Here is a 23,160-nt window from a genome sequence, read left to right on the forward strand (position 1 = left end):
TTTATTTTATTTTTATTTTTACCCCTTTGCCGGTTGTGTGTATTGAATTTGGCGTTTGACATTTCGATGAATGTCATAACAGCGAGTTCAAAATATGCACGAGGGATGTTGACTTATTTTAACATTTCAAAGTGGCTGACGTCATTTAGATTGATTTCGTTTTAACATTAGTCAACATCCCTTATTATAGATTAATTACTCCTTGAGTTCCTGATCCCATTTTTATTCATTTTTTATTTTATAATTTAGTGGGCCTGTCTTTTGTTCTCGTCGCAATCGTTAGAATTAAAATAAATTAATCATCATTGTGAAGTCAACGGCTATTTATTATTCAGTGTCTGAAGAGAAATCCTCGCTTGTGAAGGTAGTCATTGAGAGACATTTGTATTCACAGCGTACGCCTCTCGTCTGATGGTTTGAGATATAACATGTGAGCAGTGAATCATATTCAGGGAAGACGATTTCCACGCTCGATCTTTCGTAATGTTTGGTGGTGAATAGCTGACGTCACAACGATGATCACGTGAACTCGCATCGCGCCTTACCTAAAAATTGCGAAGTATTTTAGGTTCTTGAAAATAGCCGCGTACTTATTATAACCAAAGAGCAAGGACCCATGATTTACCTTTGGTGATTTCTGTAGTAGTTATGCGCTTTTGGAGTTATGAAGTTTTTTCGATTGTAAATAAAGGATAAAATTATAAAAAGAATGCTATATTTACACGGTAGATTGATTGGTAATTTAATTTAATATCTAATCTTAATTTTTGTGGAAATAGTTTAATATAATTGGCGTCAACATAAGAACCAGGTAAGCTGCGATGTGAGGATTTTAAATAAATAGTCAATAGATTGGCGGTTGACGCCTTGAGCTGCTGTCTCGACAATAACCCAGTGTCAGACAATAATCATTAAATTTATTTGCTGTTTAGTCAGTTTTCAGCCCCTTCTTAGTGTCAATAGTGACAAATATTGGTGTTTAGAGTATCCTTAGGAAAATTTAGTGTGTGTTTCCGCAATATATATAGAATGAATTTGCATTTTCTTCTAATATTTTTAATCACAATACTATTAAATTACATTATTAATATTGTATTTAACTAAGTAGATTTGGTTGGACGACGGCAGCGCCTTTTGAAGTTTTATAGCAAGAAGCATACGTAGCAGACGTAGTTACATGTAGTTTGTCTATCGATGTGATGTTATTAATTTTAATCTAAGCTAGTAACACGTTTATACTCTTATAAAAAATCTTTAACTTAATTAATTATTGAAGATTCGTAAGCGTCGAGTTAACTTTGAGAAATAAAAACAAAAAAACGATTCGATATAAGGATCAAAATTGTACGTCAAAATTGTTGCACGAGAAAAAGATATTTTTCGCAAATATTAACTTTTAAAATTCGACTATTAGATAAATCATAAATTTGATTGTTGAATTAAGATTAATTAATTATCTACCTTTTCTAATTTGAAGTCTGATGTAGCATAAAGCAAAATGAATTTTGTTAGTGTTTAGTCTGCTAATAGTTTTATAGATTTAAAACTTTTATAATCGAAATTTCTACAAATACTAGGTGTCTATGTGTGTGATAATATTTAATAAGCTTTTTGAATCATAAAATAATTACAAACATTTTTGTAGGGCGGACTTTGATAAATTTAATTGTACGGATATATTATTATGTAGAAGAATTAGTATGTGACTTCTGTCACAGAAGTTCTGTTTAATAGGTTCCCAATGGTCTTTTTTCAGTGTCTAATTGAAATAAAAGTACCCACATGTCTATCCAGATGTATATCTAGTCATTTTAAATTACATATTGCATCGTAATAATCTATTAGAGTTACAATTTTGAAATACGCTATATTTCATTGCAACATTGCGTATGTACTAAGTATAACATTCGGATTTAAATTAGATGTCATTACATAGTGAATGTAGTTGTTGCTTTTGGATCTTTAGTTTGATGTCGCTTTTAATGTTTCGCTGTTAGAATGAATAAATTATCGTATTCATATTATTGTATGCAAAAATGAACTTTAAAATTAATAAATTAATAAATAAGTGTATAATAATATCTATGATCCTTGTAATAGAAATTGATGAGTAGATATGACCAGTTACTGAATTATGATCTCGGTCTCATATGCACTGAATTAATAATGCAAGATTTTCATGAGCTTTAATATTGTGTGTAGTTTAATAATTGAATGTAACTTAAATTCTGCTGAATTAGTACACGCTAGATGTGAAAGTTACGACTCAATATTTTATAATCAATTCTTTATGTTACTAGTAGCGTTTAGATGTTGTATTTTATGAATTTCTATTACAACGGTAGTTTGTTTACCATACGACTATAACCAACTTTTTGCCGTCCAAATTTCGTACTTAGTGCGACAGCAACTGTAACAGCCAGACTGTTTTGAAGTTCTCTGACGCACCTCCGATATCAAACCGTATAACAATCCACAGATGTCTAAAGAGTCTTTTATAATTATGTAGAGCTTATAGATATGAATAGGGCAATAGACCCGTTAATTTAGTTAAGTAATATTTACAAAGCAACGGTTTGGATGTTGACTCGGACACAATGTCGTACCTACTTTATTTTGTTTTTACGATTGGCAACACCTACTGACGATAACGTACTTTCCAAATTTTCAATTTTCGTAAAATTTTCCAGTTAAAGGTTTAATAATAATAAATTAATGTTGGAATTTAAATACAAACAGCTTCGTGGTTATAAATGATGATATGAGGCTTTCTCCGAGCTCATTCAAATCGTTGCGAACTCAAAAATATCAGGGGTGTAGATGTAGCGATGGCTTTTATTAAATTTAGATTTTTATCATAGTGTATACAATTTGTACAAGCTGTGGGTGTAATTTACGCGTAGTGTAGCACCGTGTCATATCGAATTCTGATCAAGTGGATTTGTTTTCTAGACTGAAGTCAAAATTTGAATCGACATTCTTAAGGAGTAAATTTCGAAAGCCCGTCGTTACTAACTGTTACTTCATTACTGGTGGTAGGACCTCTTGTGAGTCTGCGCGGGTGGGTACCACCACCCTTCCTATTTCTGCCGTGAAGCAGTAATGCGTTTCCGTTTGAAGGGTGGGGCAGCCGTTATAACTATACTTGAGACCTTAGAACTTATATCTCAAGGTGGGTGGCGCATTTACGTCGTAAATGTTTATGGGCTCCAGTAACCACTTAACACCAGGTGGGCTGTGAGCTCGTCCACTCATATAGCAATAAAAAAAAATAATTAAAAAACTTACAGATTTTGAACAAGCTAGCAGGCTAAGCCATTTGATCAGCAATCACCTACTGCTGCGTTTCGTAAGTTCGATAAATTTATTACTACATACTCTTTATAATAAACGTGATATTTGTGTCCAAAGTTGAATATTCGTCTTTTTACATTTCACTACTGTTAGTATTTTATTAGCGTCCAGCATATTATTATATACTATAGTGTTGGTTATTTATTGTGTGTAGAATTGCAAATTATTAGCAAATTGAAGGATATGCAAAACCTAGGGGCTGTTTAAGAGCATCGAAATTGTCAGAGATGTTTGACATTTACGTGCTATATATTTCGCTGTAAAAACTAAAAGATCGATAATAGGTTTTGCATGTTGCTTGATTTGCACATTTTTACTAAAATATGCGTACCACACTATTATATGCTAATGTCTCACTAAAATAGGATTACGACCAAATTAGAATAATGTTATATTCAGATTCACAAAATTTAGTATATTTAATATGAACTATGCCAGCCAATACGCTAGGACGAAGGGGAAACTAAAGTACAAATTTATCAAATATCCCCGAGTCTGACGGCTTATGACTCTTTCCTTATATACGTAGTGTTATATAAGAAAAAGAAGTTGCATTTTAAATTATTATCAGTGTTGTAGATTATGCATTCATTTAAATATTTGTTATCGATATCTTACGTGTAAATCACTTTATATGTACGAGATTTGTGGTAGTATGTCTAGCTAATTGTAACAGGATCACGATTTCGAATTAAATAAATTGTAATTTTATAACAATCGATGTGCCTAAGTGTAACTGTATCGTAACTGTAAATAGTTATATTATAGTATTATTGTATTATGTGTCCGGAAGGTGGAGCATATGGTCTAACACTATTGAATATCGAGATCTCAATGTTTAAATATCTGTAACGTATTATTTTAATAATATGGGACAACTGAGTAACTCTAAATGTATTTTGAGACAATAACTTCTTTTGCATAACTTTTTTTCTATGAAGCACTTTTAATAAATCTAATCGACTAATATTGTTCACTAATCAGTGTGGTTCCCTCTCGTTACGAAATCTTGGTATTGATTAGATTAACTTTCTATTTAACAGTTTCTTTTTTTTTTATTGCCACCACAAAAACACGTACATAGCTGATTGTGAAGTACCTACACTAGTGTTTTAGATATTATTAATATAAACATTTTATAGCACGCGAAATGGTATTTTGCATTGTTTAATCCAGAATAGTATGTGCGTTTTTAATCAGTAATAAATGTTAATGTTTTGTGGTAGCGATGTCGGCCATGTTGCGGCCTTTTGGTGTACTAAATGTATCTTTGTGTATCATCTTTTAATCGCAGTACACATACGAATATATCGTCGGGTTTACTAAATGGGTAGTTGTGTAGAATTGATTGTGATATCAATAAACATTTTCATACGAGCATCAGATTATTGTTTTATTGGTTTAACATTAATCATTTAGTACTAGAGACCCCCGATCCATTAAAGGTGCTTTTAGGCACCACAAGCACCGACGAGCGAATTAATCCATAGACACAGCCCACTGAGTTTCTCGCCGGATCTTCTCAGTGGGTCGCGTTTCTGATCCGGTGGTAGAATCTGCGAAGCACTGCTCTTGCTAGGATCAGTGTTAGCAACACTCCGGTTTGAGCCGTGAGCTCACCTACACACGTTAGGGTGAAGCTGAAATAGCCTCTCAAGGCTATCAGCATAAGTAGGAAAAAAAAAAACTAGAGACATGAGATCGCAGATTGCCAAAACTATAGAAAGGGTAATCACCAGCTATTAATCAATACTGTAATTTTTATGAGGCATTAAAAATTCTCCCTACTGTGAACTTTTAAAATAGGATAGGTACATATTCATGGGTATTCACGTATCTTTTTGTTCTTAAAGCTAATGACTTTACTGGCCAGCCTTATCTAAAGTGGTCATAACCACTCATAGATGTCGTTAATGCAATGTGCCCCAGTCTAGATGTGTAGGTAGATATCTTTAGTATGTTTTTTTATATTACGATTCATTATTATCGTAAGCCGAGGTTATTGGATATTTTGGTTGGGTTGGGAGATAAAAAAAACCAAAGATACGACTGAATAAGCTTTTTTTTAACTAGATTTAAGTTTTATACATTAGACATTACAAGAAACTAGTACATTTATAAAACATTGTGTTGTTATATCCGTATTTACAAGTGAAGTCGTTAACAAAAGTGAATAAGAAAACATTCACCAGCCCACTTTTAATTAGTAGACTGCGTTAATAGCCAATTTGTAATTTGAAACGACGCGTACAAACTTTATTTTTTTATTTTTTATTGTTAATGTTTTCCAGACGTTTCTTGTTTTTATAATGTTCTAAATTGTGTCTTGATGGAATAATAAGTCTGAAGTTTACCGTTAAAATTCTACAACGTAGTTTCAAATTACTTACACGGTTTATTGCATATCTCGATCAGCGAGACCCTGTACGTGCAATAATCAATATTGCCTCTGTAGCTTAAGAGAATATTAAAATACAAAATATATTATTTTTTTGCGTATCCCACATACGTGACGTACCAATTACACCCCGCTAATATAAATAAAACGGTGGTGTGCTTTATTATTTACAGTGCGGCGGAGATCTTCGAAAATTTTTAGTTATGCCTACCCTCAATCAGTCGAAATTTGATGAGGCGAAGTTTAAAGGCGATTAGAAGCGCGTTACGTCTTGTACTGTTTATCGTTCGAACACACGGTGTAGGGGCATTCATAGTTAATCTTTTCACGGCTTGAACGTTTGTCTAAATTTAGTTTGAACAGGAAGAGATTTGTAGTCGACTACGATATTTCGTGTGTTAGTATTACTAAAAATAAAACGTTCGTTGTTTTAATAATAATAAACAGAAAAAAAAATCGCCTTTAAAACCATTTTATTATCGTCGCTCAAACACAAAACCTCACAATTACAAAATAATATCGCAATAAACAAAAAAAAAAAACATATTGATGTATTAAATTATTTCTCATCTGTTTCCGTCCCGGGACTTTGGACTTTGTATTTCTGTACTTATTTAAAAAAAAAAAAAGAAGCTAAACATGACAAAATTATGTCGTTAAATTACTTTCTGAGATCATATTTAATACATCACAGGTGTTAAAAAGATTATAAAGAAATTAAAATTATTGAAAGGTACCCTAAGAGATTGAGACACGAGTAGCGTCTGAATAGAAATTAAATTAATCTCGTGTTATTCGGGAAACTGAGTTCATCGTCTTAGGGTTCCGGAAACATATATGTGATTTGTCTTAATTTCGTTTTAAACAGACGCTAATATTTGGTAAAACGTTGAAGTTAAATTACAATTCATAAAACGATCCAGTCCATTTCTCGAGACAACAAGCACAATTCATAAATGAATAAAGAAAGTCATTTCCAATAAACTTAGGTCACGTAGGTAATTAACGTACTGCCGATCTGGAGTCAGTCGCTAAACTGTAAAATTAATTAAAAGATCGTTACAGAAATAAATCATGGGTCAATTTCATTGTAAAACAATTCATTAGCAATTCAGCTTTGTCGGAATTTGACGTTCATTTCATACAACACATCAAGTTGTATTGCAAAATACAAAATATACGCAAAGTATTTATATATAAGAGGTACATATATTCGAATAATGATAATCATGAATGATAGTTTATGACCGAATGAATTTTGTCTTTTAATAGAACACCGCGGAACCTTCGCCTAAAACCAATGAGAAATTTGTACTCTTTTTATAAGGAACCGCGGTTCTGTGAAATGAATTATATGTCGGATTAGAACGAGACGATTCAATAAAAAAAAAAACAATAATCCTTTGTAAATATATATATATATAATCCATTAAAATACAACAACAAAACAAATATACTAAGAATATGAAGGAGCAAACACAAATACTCAAAGTCGCTTCGTAATATTTTACTATAACTTAAAATTGGCAATACTTTAACATTATTAACTATTTATTCTGTTACATCGAACGGTAACGAAAATGTCTTTTATTGAGTATTTGTATTTTATATTTAACTTATTCTAAATGATATTGGTTTTGAAGAATTGCGTTCGATTATCTTTTGCAGCTTCCTTGCTTGAGCACAGGGACGATCCAAAAAAATAAATCGTATATTTTATTGAATGCGTTAAAAATGCCTAGCTGCAGGCGGGAAATTTGATTTCAACGGGTACAACTCGACATCATCAGAGCATTCGTGCGCATTGTGACCATACCTTTTCACGCATCGAGGCAATGAAAACAGACACATCCGATTAGTCCTTGAAACCTTAACATTTAAAACTATGATATTACATCTAAATAACTTAATTTACTTGTAAGAGATCATAATAAACTTATAATTAGTTGTCACTATGTAAACGGGACTGTGTAGTCTGTTTTAGGTTCAACATGATATTGCTTTTGTTGCAGGAACAGTTCTGTCGAGCGGCGAAAGAGGGGGCGAACTGTATTGTGATGCGTCGCGTGACAAGTGAATTTACGTAAAACATCAATAATAATTATAAGCTATCCGTATCTATCTATGAATTATCTTACAAATTACTTAACATTATTATATTCCGCGAGCGCGAACACGTCACGGTACTCAAAATAAATTAAGAAATTAAAAATTAAATTTGCACAATTTCATAAAATAAAAAGCCGTCCGCCATATTGAACAGCACATGATTTTATTTAGGTTTCGAACGTTTAAGCGTCACTGGCCTGCGCGAGGGATTTGGCTACGAATAGAGAATGGGTTCACAGAGCTGCCCAAGAGTCCTGGGATGGTTTTGTTCAATCTGGCCGGCAGTGGGTAGGCGGTGCAGGAAGGCCTAGCTCGTGCGTTTGAAATGCGGCTGCGATAGACGAGCCACTTTGGGAGGACGAATGTGAGCCCCATGACCACACTCGTGCTTGTGGCTGTGCGCGGGGGACTTCTTCCCGTTCCCCGATAGCCTTTTCCGGGGCTTCAAGAAATCTGAAAACAAAAGCGATAACTTTAACATCGACGTTACAGTTTATCGATAGGGTGCGATGAGAATAGACCGCTCATTTGAATATAAGTACGATTGTAATTCATAAAACGAGTAGTAAAGCCGCGAAGGCGTGGCGGGAACTACAATAGATCGGTACACGGATTTTACGACTATCTGAAGCTGTTGGTAACGTAGCCCCGATGGCTGCACCTTGTTGCAGTCGACTTGTTATAATTTACGACTTCATCCACTAGGACGAGACTGTAAAAGCCAGCCCGTAAAGCACTTAATGCACCGGAATTCTTTTTTGTAAGTCCCCTGGGGGCGGCGACGGGCTTTGTGACCATTTCTAATTCTGAAAAAATATGGTGTTCATAACCATAAAAATTTTACGTTCATTTTTACTACTGTTTAATCTGCTTTGTAATGGTCTTCCAGCCTGTGAAATACGGGGTTGAGGGTAGCTGTGAATTTCGTTAAGAGTTTTCAGACATTTTTGACGTGATCTAATAAATTATGTGTTCGGGAATGTTTGATAATGTTTTGGCTTAGAAATTGTGTAGCTTCAAGTGTCTAAAATATCTATTATGTTTCTTGAACTAGAACAGCCAACATTTAAGAAGAGTTTCTAAATAGGTAACGATGTTTTTGTTTGGATTTTAATTTTTAAAAACAATTCTACGAGTATATTATCGCAGAACAATGAGACGAGATAACAGAACAACACACATCGCACGCAATAAACGATAAAGTTACATAAACATTAGTAACCGTAATATAGCATAGGATACGTACAATACAATTATTATTATCATACGTATTTATTATAGCGTGCGTTCAGATATCGGCATTATTTGGAATAAATTTAAATGTAATCTCATGAGACCGTTTTGCAAATTAATATTGAGTTAGTAGTTCGGAATGATTCTTGTAGTTTTGTTTATCGTGTGCCGGGCGGATCGGCCTAGCAACACACAATGTCCAAGGTTACATTACCGAGGTTCTAGCCAATGCGGATCAACATTTGACAATATAACTCGCGTGCTCGTGAATATTGATAAAGTCTTTCGTTTCTTGTTTTTATTAATGTTATTCAAATTTAATTTTTATGTTCGATTTAAATACCATATTTGTTCGTTTTTTGTTCACGGCGCCAAATATTTAATACGTAATACCTATTATATCACATTTTATGTAATATCATATTTTATTATAAAATATATATTTTTATGAAATACTATTTTATATATTTATATATCTTTCACTAAATTTATTTTTTCGTCGTCACGCTTTATTTAACCTTCCCTATAGCTATGGAATTCGATGAACATGTAACTATAAGAGTAACATGGCAAAAATTTATAATAAACCAACGTCTGAGTCACAACAAAAAAACTGTCGGTTTCTGCAGTCGAGAACTATGTCAATGACGTAATACCTCAAAGGTCGACCACTGGAAGCAGTTTCCCGCCAAATGTTATCACGTGGAAATAGAAAACATAACCTATTAAAATTTGAAAGTGATTTGTGAACGCTATCTAGAAAGCAGTGTCAATGTTATGATATTATCAGCGACATACAATAACATTTAATTCTCTAAATATTATCTAGCTGACCGTGAGCTGTCACAGAATAGGTAGGTGATACTATGATTAGATTATTTAAGGTTGTTTCTATATCCCGCATACAACTCAAATCATAAATAGACTCCATCGTAAAAGAAATCGTAGATAAATAAATCTCTACGCTAACGAAATATACTTTCACGTGGTTGCGCAACCGTTCCCGCCAAGCGCTCAATGGAGCGTTTCCCGCCATTTTCTCTCTTCTAGTATAACGTGACCGATTTGCGTTGCGAATCCGCCAACTGTTTATGTGCTCAGTGGCGTGGTCTATATGTAGCGGCCGGATAGTAAACATGCGGGTGCGTAAATAAAATGGCCTTGGAGTTAGAGAAGGCGCGGGCGGGGCGTATACGCTGCGCAAACAACTCGCACACACTTATCGCTGGCATTATCAATCATTTATCGTTTACAAGCTAATTCTGTGGCGTAGAAAGACTTGGATTTTGATAATACATTAAATTACTCTTCGATTGATTCCGTATGAAGAGCCTTGAATGATAAATATAAGCGTAAAATTCGTTCGAGTGATTTGGATAAGTCTGTAGTAAGTGATACGTATATTGATGTTACTTCCTAGCGACAAGACGTGAAGCCAGCTCGTTTATAGGTATAGTCAGTTTTATTAAATAATCTAGTGAGCTGGTGTACACACAAGTTGTGTGCTCAAATTGCAATGGTCAGAGTGCCGTGGCTATTTCCGTCGACCTAAATATCGTTGCGAGCACCGATCCAAACGACATTCGATGTTGCTTCCATTCTGTTTACCGCGAGAGGCATTCTCATTTATGTTCTCAACACTTTTATTCTCACAGCAACGATATCTGTGTTGTGACCGTCCGTGACTTGGATAGTAAAAAATGTGATACGCCGCGGTTTTCTGTAGCTGTTAAATTCTTGTTGATCGAGCTGCAAGGTTCCTTGCATAGTGACTGCATAAGCATGCAGTCCACGTTGGCTCGAAGGTCAGCAATGACATGCATCCGTTGTCTATGTCTTTGTTAAGAGCGGGTAGAAAATACTATTTAATACAACAATATATGAAAAACTCCTTTCTTAGTTACGCAATGTAATAATTTATATTATTTTCGAGTGTCTAGTTTTCTTTTTAGTTATAATATTATCGGTTCAAAGTTCCGATTCCGTATTCCATATAAGGAGCTTCAAATTTCAATTTTCGTTTTTTGCTGTTCCGAAATTATTATGCACGAACGCGCTATAAAAATGCGTTATAATCATGGAAGGCTTTAAGATTGTAGGTATATAATTTATATCATATATACATGATCTATAGACTCATCACTCATATAGACCATAATAATATGATGAAGAGTTCGCATAATGCATTCAACGTATCCTATACGATTACTAAAAGCTGACAAAGCTTTAAATTTGCGGACGTTGTTAGTGCTGTCGAGCGTTTTAAGTTAAGTTTATCAGAAAAATATTTCTTTATCTCTGTCTAACGCGAGTGTTAGAAGAGGACCAACAGTTAATTTCTTGCAGTCTTGCGGGTCTAGTACAAAAAGTCCTGCGTTTTTCCTTGACGACGCGGTGACGTATCCGAAAGCAAGTCCAAACTTGATCTGGCGTGCGTCTACCCACACTATAACATAACGTTGCATGTGTCGAGCGCGGATTTGAGTGGCGTGGGCGTCTTAGCGTCCCGTAACCAAACAGGTTGGCTCGCTGCCGTAGCTCGCGACCGGAGCTTTTTATTTAATTCGTCACAGGGCTGCTAGACCAGTTGAAGTTTAAATGTTTCGTAGCGGCTAAATTCTACGCAGGAAGCGCTTTGTTGTCGTTTATATGGCAAAGTGATAAAGCGATTGCATTGTCGCTTCGTCCGACCAGTTCCAAAATATCTAGGCCAAGTGAAAGGCGACGTCGAAACCGCTCGGTTGTATTTTGTAACAATTGAATGTTGAGTACCATTTGATTGGCGGACAGCCCTGGTGAAGGTTGCGCGAGTGGTTTTAGTTAAAAAGAGAAACAAAAAGTATTCCCCTCGAGCGTCGTACGATCGTATGTTTGGGCTCACAGCTACTGGTTTTGAATCGTGCTGTGGCTGCCTAAACAAATAAGTGACATGTATCCAGGTAGCATCTATTGTACAGCTTTGAACGTTCGTTTAATAAGGCTTGATTCGCTTCTTGTATCTTGTATCTTCTGTTTAAATAAATTGAATTAAATATTGACGAATACGTGTTTTTTTTGTGTGATGTGTTTTATTGTGACAGGAAACAGTAGCCGTGGTTAGTCAGAGTGCGAGTTGAACGTGACTCATATATTCGCATTCAGGTTAAGCGATGAACCCATTTACTGGCGAATGATGACTCGTCATAATAACATAGCGATGGTCTTTGCATTTCTGCCAACATCGTACTTTGAATACGTTATCTCTTCAGTAAATATTATTCATTGGAATACTATAAAATTAATTAGATGAGTGATTAACTTTCTGTCGCGATGACGCTAAAAAACTTAGTAGAAAAACTTAATAGAAAAACAAATCCAGTTTGATGACCAACACTAGTGCTGAGTATTTGTAGGAACTTATAGCAAATATAGATAATGATTCGGAAATTATGGTCGTTTAGAAGTTAGGCTACGAAGAGGCCAGACGGGTCCAGCCAGTTACTGGCGAGACTGCAATTATTCAGATAATATCTAGCGAACAGGATGTTGAATGGTCCAACCTCTGAATGACTTCTTAATCGGTTTCAAAATGTTTTTTTTGTAACTAAATATTAGTTTGTCTACATGACATACTGATTGACATTTTGAATGTCACTTGACGAACTTTTTACAGATCTGCGATTGTTTATTGTTAACAAATCTGGACCGAAAGTGAGTGCGCATATTGAAACCTAGTTACGTAAACAAGTTGCGTATGATAAATTTATTCTTCATTGATCTAATCATTCAAATAGAAACTGTGCAGGCGTCTTTGCCCACGTAATTGTGAAAGTGAGCGAAATTGCACAAAGCAATGTTGCGTGTGCGACAAAGTCGCGACGCGGCGGCGACGAGACGACGGCTTTACAATCCAGCAATTTAATAATTACCTGCACGTGAACTGTACAACGGGTATCGAGTAGTCGCGTCCTTTATATATTTGTTTTTATATCACTATTTCAAAAAAAAAAAACTAAAGATGTTTAATAATTCTGATAGCATAATTATTGACGATCGTGATCTATAAATTTATTATTCTACACATTTTTCGATATGAATCTTAATCAATGCATTAATGAATGAATAAAAACATTGAATTAACGTGAACAAGCGAACAGTGGCCTTAGTGAGGAGAGTTTTTTTAACGTTCTCGATAGCGTAAAAGTTAACTCTTTGTATGCAGTTGGAACAGCGCCTCTAGCGGCAAACGTAGGCGAAGGTTTAAACTCCATACAAATTTGAGTTAACTTTTACGCTATCGTGAACGTTAAAAAACTCGCACTAAGCACACTGCAATCGCTTCAGAGGTACTTAACAAAATTAGAGAGGTGACATCGTCCAAATTGTAAAAGGTCGATACGGCGCGGCGCGGACGTTCTCAAAATACGTATATTACATTATTTCATATGAGATAAATCTGTGCATTTGTTGCCGTGTGCATCCCGGAGGTCAATGTTCTCCTTACACCGACGAAATTATTCATACGACCCTTCCAATACATACATCCAAAGTTTATACGCAATGTGAGTTTTTATTAATAATTTATGATGTGCAAAAAGATCTAGACGACGCGATCGTGGCTAATAAAAAATAAGGATTTTTTTGTTGCTTAGGTTGGTGGACGAGCTCACGGCCCACCTGATGTTATGTGGGTATCGGAGCACATAGACATCTACAGCGTAAATGCCGCCAGTTACCTTGAGATACGAAGATTCTAAAGTCTCAGTTTGTACAGTTACGTAGGAGAAAGAACTCAGTAAGTAAAGGCTTATACTTATGAAACCGGTACTTAGAAGTGATGCTGCGATTTCATCTTATTTTTTGCGTCATTTACGATGATAAAAATATCCTTTATTATTTATAATTATCATTGTGGAAAATTCCATTCAAAACCGTTCGGTCATTATTGCATCAATAACAAAACAACACACAAATTATCACATTTATAATTTTACTAGGAATTTATTTCATCGAAATATAACTTATTTCCAAAGTTTATTTTTTTCGAGACAGTAGGTTCCGAGTACAACATCTGATATAATATGCCCTGTACTAAATAAGAAGAGTAACTTTTTGGGCATCATACATAGGGCTGCGTGACCCTGAAATAAAACTGCCACAATTACTAGCTCATCTCATTTATATTTAATCTAAAAACATATATGAATTGAATAACGTATAGAAGAAGTAATTGATAATGACAACAACTTTTTTTTGTTTGTAGATATTTATTTGGCAGATAATCAACTTCTTAATGATTATAACGTAAAGGAATATTGTCGATTTTGGGATAGAATATGACACTGTTGGAATGGATTCCATTATTGTAAATTTTCAAACTAATTAAAATAAAAACGTTCATAAAAAGGTTAATTAAATAACATTTAAACACGAAAACGACAATCCGAAAAACAAATATGTAAAAAAATACATATTTATTGTTTTTCCATTGCAGTTTTTATTGCTGAGGAAATTCCAGTTGGGATTTTACTATTGGAATAAATGTTAATAATTTCTATCTAGATCGATCGTAATAATACTACGGAGACGAGATCCTATGACGTGGTTGTGAAGGTAAAGCAGCCGGTCATGTTTCATTAGAAATCATTTTAATGAACGGGTACAGCGACATACTTGACTTAGCGTTAATAACTGTAGAACAGAGTCAGTTTGTGAAATCCTGTACGATTCCACAGTTAATATTCTTGGTGAGACAATGAACTTTACGTCTAAAATATAAACACGAACGAATCTTGATAACACAAAGAGTTATGTTAAATAAATATTAATACGCGAAGCAAAAACTTTGTATCCCTTTTTAAGAAAATTGCGCGGACGGAGGAGTATGAAATTTTGCACACTTATAGAGAATATAGAGAGGAAGTGCACAATGCTAATATTTTTTTTAAATAATGCATAAAAAATACATTAAATCAATAAATAAAACATTACACACACTACATACCATGTATTTGACGCACACACGCATGCATACTATTTATTGTCAAACTTTTGTTCTTGACGTCTGTTGTCAAATTGAGATTAAATATTGTTTGACTTTGTTAATATTTTTTATAGTGTAGTCTTGGCGAAATTTGTGATTATAGAAGTATAAAATACAATCATAATACTGTACAAGCTTACAATTCCAATTAATTATAGTCGAATTTCGACTACTGCGGAAACTCTAGTGTTAAATAACAGAACTTAAAATATTTCATAGTTTTTTGTTTGAAATTTGTCTAGTTAATTCGTAAATATTTAAACGATGCTACCGTATTAATTAGAAGCACCGACAACAGGTCTCAGTAAACATCGGGGAGTGCATCGTAAAATATCTTCAAAAAAACTCCTTTTGTTCATGTTCGGTATTTGGTTTCTGGGATTTGGTTTGTTTTTTTTTTCGTCAATATGGATCATTGATCTCTCGGCCTACCGTATGCATCTTAACACTTAGCTTAATAATGAACCGTAATGAAGGTTTAATAGAGCGCACCACGTAGAGGCGGCGAGTTGAAAGGACACGGCAGGTTGTCCTCAAAGAGCCGAAGTTGGCCACTCCAGCTATCGGGATCGTAGAGCAATTTACCGACATAGCTACTGTATGCGGCTGATTATCTACGATACATGGTGATTACATATCCCTTACAATGATTGCATTCAATAGGTCGATAAAAAATCCTCGGGTCCACTATCTGGATTTCAATACTTTAATTTGTATATGAGGTTTGGTCAATGTGCCGAGGAGACTACAAATTTTCGGGTTTGACTTTAGTACTAGATTAAAGTGATTCATTGCATTTAAAATATGAGATATTATATTTAAATTTAAAAGACAAGAAGCAATTGAATCTTTATTATTTTATTAAGAGACAATCAAGATATGGGGCATAGTTTAAAAAATAGCTTTATTTTATTTATTAAAAAGTGTTTTTTTTTTATATATGTATAATATTTTATTCGGACAGATTTGTATCCTATCTTTTATTTCGTTGCAATAAAGACATCAAAAAAAGTTCCGGAACGCATGTTCTATTAGTTCTGCAAATAAATATTTTCATCTTCGTTGTTCATTAACTTTAATTAACGAAGACAATTTCTTAATTATATTTCACTAATTAATGTGGTGGATAGATCATAAAACAAAAATATCCAAGTACGTACGGATTTCTGAACGAACATACAGCCCAGTTCCCATGATCGTTAATATTCAAATTTATTGTACAGCCAGAAGCCGAAACAACGTAATAAATCGGGAACACAATGAGATCGATAATACCTCCAATAAAGAGATCTAACGGATGGAACGGTAGCCAAATACTATAAAGAACAATAAAAGACTATTGTCCGTGACGCATTGTCCTGTTACATCTTAACAAACAATAGAATACAGAACCGCTTTTAGTTTAAACATTGGTTTTACAAAAGCAAACACGATCGAAGCGATGACCTAAGGTCGGACTAAGATGTGACCTGTACACCGAATTTGAGAACAGCCGCTCTTTATTTTCATCTCGCATTGTACCGCACAATGCATAGAAAGGATGGGATTACCGCGAGGGTTGATGCTGCTAAGTATTACTCTAACAATGGACACAAAGACTGGTGTGTGTTTATCCATGAATACGATGAGAATAATGGATAATAGCCGGTGCTATGCTAATAAGATGCACAACAGGTTAACAAAGTTTTTTCTCAAGATAAGACTACGTGTATAACGAATTCGCGTTTGATGTTAAATTGTGCATGTTTAGGGACGCTGCAATATGAGCACGGTGTAATCCCGTTTTTAAATGTTCTATTTAGATGTTTTTGTAAATTATTCAACGTTTATTATTAAGTAAATCTTTTCATTTGCATTTGCACGATTTTAAATGACAGAAATTATCAAATTTATATCAAAAGATCAGTGACCACTTCACAGAGGTGAACTATAAAATTTTCTTTAAATAGATTTGGAACTTTTGTTACTTATATTATATATTTTATTTATTTATTGACAAATCACGCCACGTTAAGTTCATAAAAAACTTGTGTTACAAGTACCAGATAACGGAAATAAATGTAAGATTATTATTATACACATACATATGTTTAATATACATCTATAGCCCTGGAAAAGACATTTTATAAAAAGACAAATATCTTCCCTTGGCGGGATTCGAACCCGCGACCCCCTTGTGTAGTGGCCATGTCACTTACCACTACACCAGACGGCCGTTATTATATATTGGATGGATAAAGAGGCATTAAAAAATGTTCTTTGCTAAATAAAGCTTGCAACATCCGCAGCATATGTTATGAAGTCTGGCCGCAAAACTGGCGTTTAAGGCCAGGCAACATTTGGCAGATGAGCGTATTTACGTAATTTTATAATCGGTGTAATGGTTCAGAAGTCCGGCGTGTCAGCGGGTCACAGTTGGCCTGCAATAGCTCTGTATATCTATTGGGTTGGGGCGTGCGAGCTCAGGTTTCTTACATGCATTACTCGTCTTCTTAAAGTACTAGAGTTTCTAAGTGTGCATTTTAAAGTAGTATAAAAAGAACTTAAAGCAAACGCACACGGCAACATTAAAGATAGTTTTTGTTAAAAAAAACACTTGTAGAATAAAACACGCATCGACGTTTTTAAACGTGAAAGTGCCAAAGATAACGCTGCTAAGTGTTTGAAAGCTTTTCACGTTGCAGGCTGGGTGATTTTGTGAAGTATGCGCGGCTTATGTTTCTATTAGCTTTTGGTCACGTCGCGTCCCCGGGTAGCGACAAAAACTTTAATGCTAGTTGATACTATCGCGTCGTGGTGTGTGCATTAAGGACCACCCAAGGAGATGCACTGGTCGAGTATCTAAACGATGAGCTGATCAAAAAACGATTTAATGTAATTAAATACGAATTTTGGAACGTCACGATGTTCTAATTAGCCTCACTGAGTCTTCTCAAAGATGATCTTTAATTATTATTTTTCTTTAAAATCGTTTCCAATCATACGTGAGCCTTATATTGCCTCGAAAGGAATTAAGTAGAAGAAATCGAGTCCGTAAATCAAATCCTTAGAAAATCGTCCAAAAACGAAGCGGGGTCCTACCACTAAATGTTCTTACATAAATATAATTTTTACGACATTATTATGCGAAGAGTCCGACGCGTTTAATATGTTTTTTTTTTTACTAACGAGCATTTACGAGCAGACCGGTAATATTGTTTCGACAAATTCCGTTTTTCAAAACGTGTGAAAGTAAAACATAAATGCACCCTTTATGTTTGATAGTCGACTATAAAACTGCATTATGGCGTTGACCGGTCGGGGTTTGTCGTAAAAATGATTGGTCAAGCATTGACGGATCAAATATAATGTGTAATTATTCGGACGACATGAATATGGGTCACGTTGGTCTTGGGAAAGGAAACGCTGGGTCGCTAGATGAATTCGGTCTCCGGTTCTTTCATGAGCTGTTTGTTATTTTTGAAAGTTTTACAGTAAAACAGTTGCTTCATTATTATTATTATTATTTTTTATTGCCTTTGTAGGCAGACGAACATACGGCCCACCTGATGGTGAGTGGTTACCGTCGCCCATGGACTTCAGCAATGCCAGGGACAGAGCCAAGCCGCTGCCTACATTAAACAAATATTTATTTTCTGTTTCTATTATTGAACAAAGGCACAAATATTTATTTTCTGTCAAATGGAAATGTATGGAAATGGTAGTGCAAGGTAGAGGGGGAAGAGGTCGACCGAAGAAGACATGGATGGAGTGTGTGAATGACGATATGAGAGAGAGAGGAGTGAGTGTTGAGATGAAGGCAGATAGAAGAGAATGGAAGAGAAAAATTAGCTGTGCCGACTCCACGTAGTGGGATAAGGTGGAGAAAAAAAAAATTGTGTTGCCTGCATAGATGAATTTTTACCTATGAGAATGCTTTTATGTTTGAAGTAAGTAAGCTTATACTGACCACTGAAAGTGTGTCATATGCAAACTAATACGTGCACTGAGCATTTAACGTTTAACGGATGTACGTTACAATGATGCACCAAGATATCGGTCTCGTTACTAAATTTATTTAAATCGATTTGCAAGTGCGAAACTGATGGTTCGTCAAATTTTTATATCTATATATTGAAATGGTCACTGGAAAAGTGGAAGGAAAACGTCCTAGGGGCCGGAGCCCCAAACGTTGGTCCGACCAGATCTCCGAGCAAATCAGCGGACCACTTAGCGCTGCACTACACCAGGCAACTGACTGATGGAGGCTGGCAGTCGACAAGCTGAAACGGAGTCACGATCCTCAGCAATGAGGGAGCGATGGAGAAGAAGAAGAAGAAGAATATTGACGTTACATTTTCCTATGACAAGTTTTTTTTATTGTTTAGGTGGGTGGACGAGCTCACAGTTGGTGTTAAGTGGTTACTGGAGCTCATAGGCATTTACAACGTAAATGTGCCACCCACCTTAAGAAATAAGTTCTAAGGTCTCAGTATATGTAGTTACAACGGCTAGGCTGCCCACCCTTCAAGCCGAAACGCATTACTGCTTCACGGCAGAAATAGGGGGGTGGTGGTACCTACCCGTGCGGACTCACATGAGGTCCTACCACCAATAAAAGTAGAGTGCTAGCGAATACTTCATTTTTTGGTCTACTAATAATGAAGCAAATATGAAATATCGTTCAATGACAGGATGCAGAGCCCATACAAAGGGTGAATATTAATTATTACGATAATTGTTTTTCGTATTAAAATTCACAATGTGTCGCTCTACGTGCAAACATCAAAAACCTTGCCGTGGGAATAGATGGATGAAAACCGAACCGACCTGTTTGTCTCTGGCACAATGCAGATTTGAGAGAAACCAATTCGGATTTTGTATTAGCGAAAACAGGATTCAATTGGAATTTTAATGGGTCGTTTTTAAGAACTTTTGTCAGATGTCCCACGGATTTGAGATATTGTGAAATTAATTCAGTTTTTTTTTTCATTCTTTGTGAGTTTATGTGGCACTCTGACTTCTATGCATAATGGATGAATCTACTTTTTTACTACAATTAATAATGTTAAGTTTTGATAAGTCACCTCCGGCGTTAATATCAGTGATGTCGGGTTTAGTAGTTTTGCATTCATGTGTCAACAAGATTGAGTGAATGCCGTCACATTCATGAGACTTGAGGTCGATTGGAATGCATGATTGCGTAACGGCAGAAATAGGTGGCACGTCGGGACCTACCTTACTTACAATCCGGCCCCAACCTGATCGTGGTATAAAAATATTATAATAATGATGAAATACACTATACATAACTTATTTTTCGACTTTTGAACAAATATTGAAAAGTTTTACTTATAATTTAATTAATAATCAATATCATTAAATTATTCTTAAATAAGATCTTTCCAAAATTATCCTTTCATAACAAATATAAAAAAGAAAAGTCTAATTCGCGTATACATTGTTGTATTTTAAATTAAAATAAAGGGCCAAATTTCTCACGTAATATCAAACGCTGATTTCGTGAAGGGGAATTCCAAACAGTTTAGCATACATTAACACAGATATTATGAGTTCTCGCGCACCGTTTGTGAAAATCAAAACATTGCTAGTTCAACAAAGAGGAATTAAATCATTCCGCCTCGATTGACGTAAGCAGGTTACTTTAATTACTAGCTTACAATAGTTACTGTAATTGTTTTCTTAACATTTACATAAAACAATACGTTACGTAACGTCTTTGTGCCCTTCAATGACGAGACAATAGGGAACGAACGTTGTAATTTTATTATTGTGAGACGCCTTGATTTTAATTTGAGGTTTTAACATTCTAATATAGCTAGAGTTCTTTTTATTTATTTATTTAAATTAATGCCTTTTAGCTCAATGAAAACGTTTTATTGATATAAGGAATTAGTTTCAATGAAATTATTTATTGTATTATTGTTATATACTATATTTTTTAGGTTAGGTAGTTGAATAGAAAAGCTCACAGTCTGATTACTAGAGAGACATCATAACGCGAAAGCTTTGAGATGAGATTTAAGTTTTGACTTCTAGACATGTACTTTGATTTTTCGTTGTGATAACTACGTCGATTATATGAATTAATCGCGCGTTAAATTCTCATGGCTATATTGTAATAGTGTAGGTAGCATATTGTTTACCCAAGGTTGAAGAACTATCGATAACAAATGCGATACGTTTATCGTAACAATTATTCATATTTTTTATGTGTTTTCTTCTGCCTATATAGTTGTTTTTATACAACAAATAGTTGTATAACAAATTTAACTAGAGGTCCAACACATAGTTTTTGCTTCACGTATTAATATATAGATAAGAATAATTATGTCCAACAAATTTGTAGTATGTTCAAATAAAATTCTAATTTTCCGATACGTTACACATTCAAATAAAACAAGGACCAAATGAGTCCAGCGTTGCATGAACTTTGGCGGTTCACATAAATTTAATCGCCGAAATATTCGGTTTTGTTCGAGGGGACTTCACTGTTAATTAGAATGAGCAAAATAATGGATTGTTATTTATGGGAACTGATTTTACTCTAGCCATAATTTGCCTAAGCGTCGTTAGATTTTGTTAATCTAGTATTACTTAACTTCTAATAGTATTTATTATGAAATCGGTGTGGTAATTTGTCATTCTAAATATATGTGTTAAATATATGTGTATGTGTTAAAAAACTGGAGATTGACGAATCTCATTTTACACAATTAGTTTTACTCAAAATAGTAAATCTATTTACGTGTAGTAAATCTTTATTTACTTTCATTTGAAAACAATATTAACATAACGTTCACAAGCATCATCTATCTGAACGACCGTAAAAACTTAAGACCACAGACTGCGTGACTGCATAGACAATGGAACATTCTTGCTTAAATATGTATCGTTAATTACTAGAACCGATAACGATGCAAATGCTATTTACTATCAACAATGAGCAAGCGCAACCACGTTTGCTATTTTTTTTTAAACTTGCTGGGTGGACGAGCTCACAGCCCACCTGGTGTTAAGTGGTTACTGTAGCCCGTAGACATCTAGAACGTAAATGCGCCACCCACCTTGAAATATAAGTTCTAAGGTCGCAAATATAGTTACGACGGCTGCCCCGCCCTTCAAACCGAAACGCGTTACTGCTTCACGGCAGAAACAGGCGACGTGGTGGTACCGACCCGTGTGGACTCACAAGAGGTCCTACCACTAGTAATATTGATATTAAAAGTTTAAAAAAAAACACGCTCACGCACAACGGATTGACAATTAATCACATTTTTTGTTACTCTGTTGCTACTGGTCGAGATCGATATTGTATTGTTAATGATATTTGGTACGTGTGCAAATTTTCGTGTTATTTTAATTAGATGTTAATTAAAGTTCCGTTACATACAAACACATATACAGCACATTAGTAAAAGGGTGTTAATAAGATTCAAACTTTAAAAAAAAACCTACAAAACGTGATTGACGAAGCGCATCTGTGTAAATAACGTGAATAAAGAGTTATAGTGAGAGTTCACGGTATTTTTACTTTAATGCATCAACTTTTGCCTTGTCAGTAGCAATTTTAGATAATTTTTTAATTTTATTACTTAGATGGGTGGATGAGCTCACAGCCCACCTGGTGTTAAGTGGTTACTGGAGTCCATAGACATCTACAACGTAAATGCGCCACCCACCTTGAGATATAAGTTCTAAGATCTCAGTATAGTTACAACGGCTGCCCTACCCTTCAGACCGAAACGCATTACTGCTTCACGGCAGAAACAGGCAGGGCGGCGGTACCTACCCGCGCGGACTCACAGTCCTACCGCCAGTAACAAAGCCCGCTCGGCGCGAATTTAAAAGGGTTTCTTAACAAAAGCCTGGTCTACGCTCCAAATGGGCAGTGTTCGGAAAGAATAGCAAACCGCTGCCTTTGCGCAAGATAGCGCGCAGTAGCGTGATTAAAGTTAATGCCGATTGTGCCCAGACAGCATGTCTGCTGTGCGCCGGCTCCATACTATTTGTTACGTTATTGAATATTATCAACAAGCCTGAT

General features: G+C 35.0%; 1 protein-coding gene across 1 annotated transcript in view; it reads right to left on the reverse strand.

Moving 5' to 3' along the window:
- Positions 1 to 5,398: 5,398 nt before the first annotated feature.
- Positions 5,399 to 23,160, reverse strand: part of LOC101739436 (uncharacterized) — a 41,990-nt gene continuing 24,228 nt past the window's right edge. Inside the window, exon 3 of the mRNA XM_004922589.5 lies at positions 5,399 to 8,314. Within this exon, the coding sequence (XP_004922646.1) occupies positions 8,169 to 8,314 (146 nt within the window). The 3' untranslated portion in view covers positions 5,399 to 8,168. The remainder of the gene's footprint in view (positions 8,315 to 23,160) is intronic.

The sequence above is a fragment of the Bombyx mori genome, chromosome 14, assembly GCF_030269925.1.
Source record: "Bombyx mori chromosome 14, ASM3026992v2".
Lineage (NCBI taxonomy): Eukaryota > Metazoa > Arthropoda > Insecta > Lepidoptera > Bombycidae > Bombyx > Bombyx mori.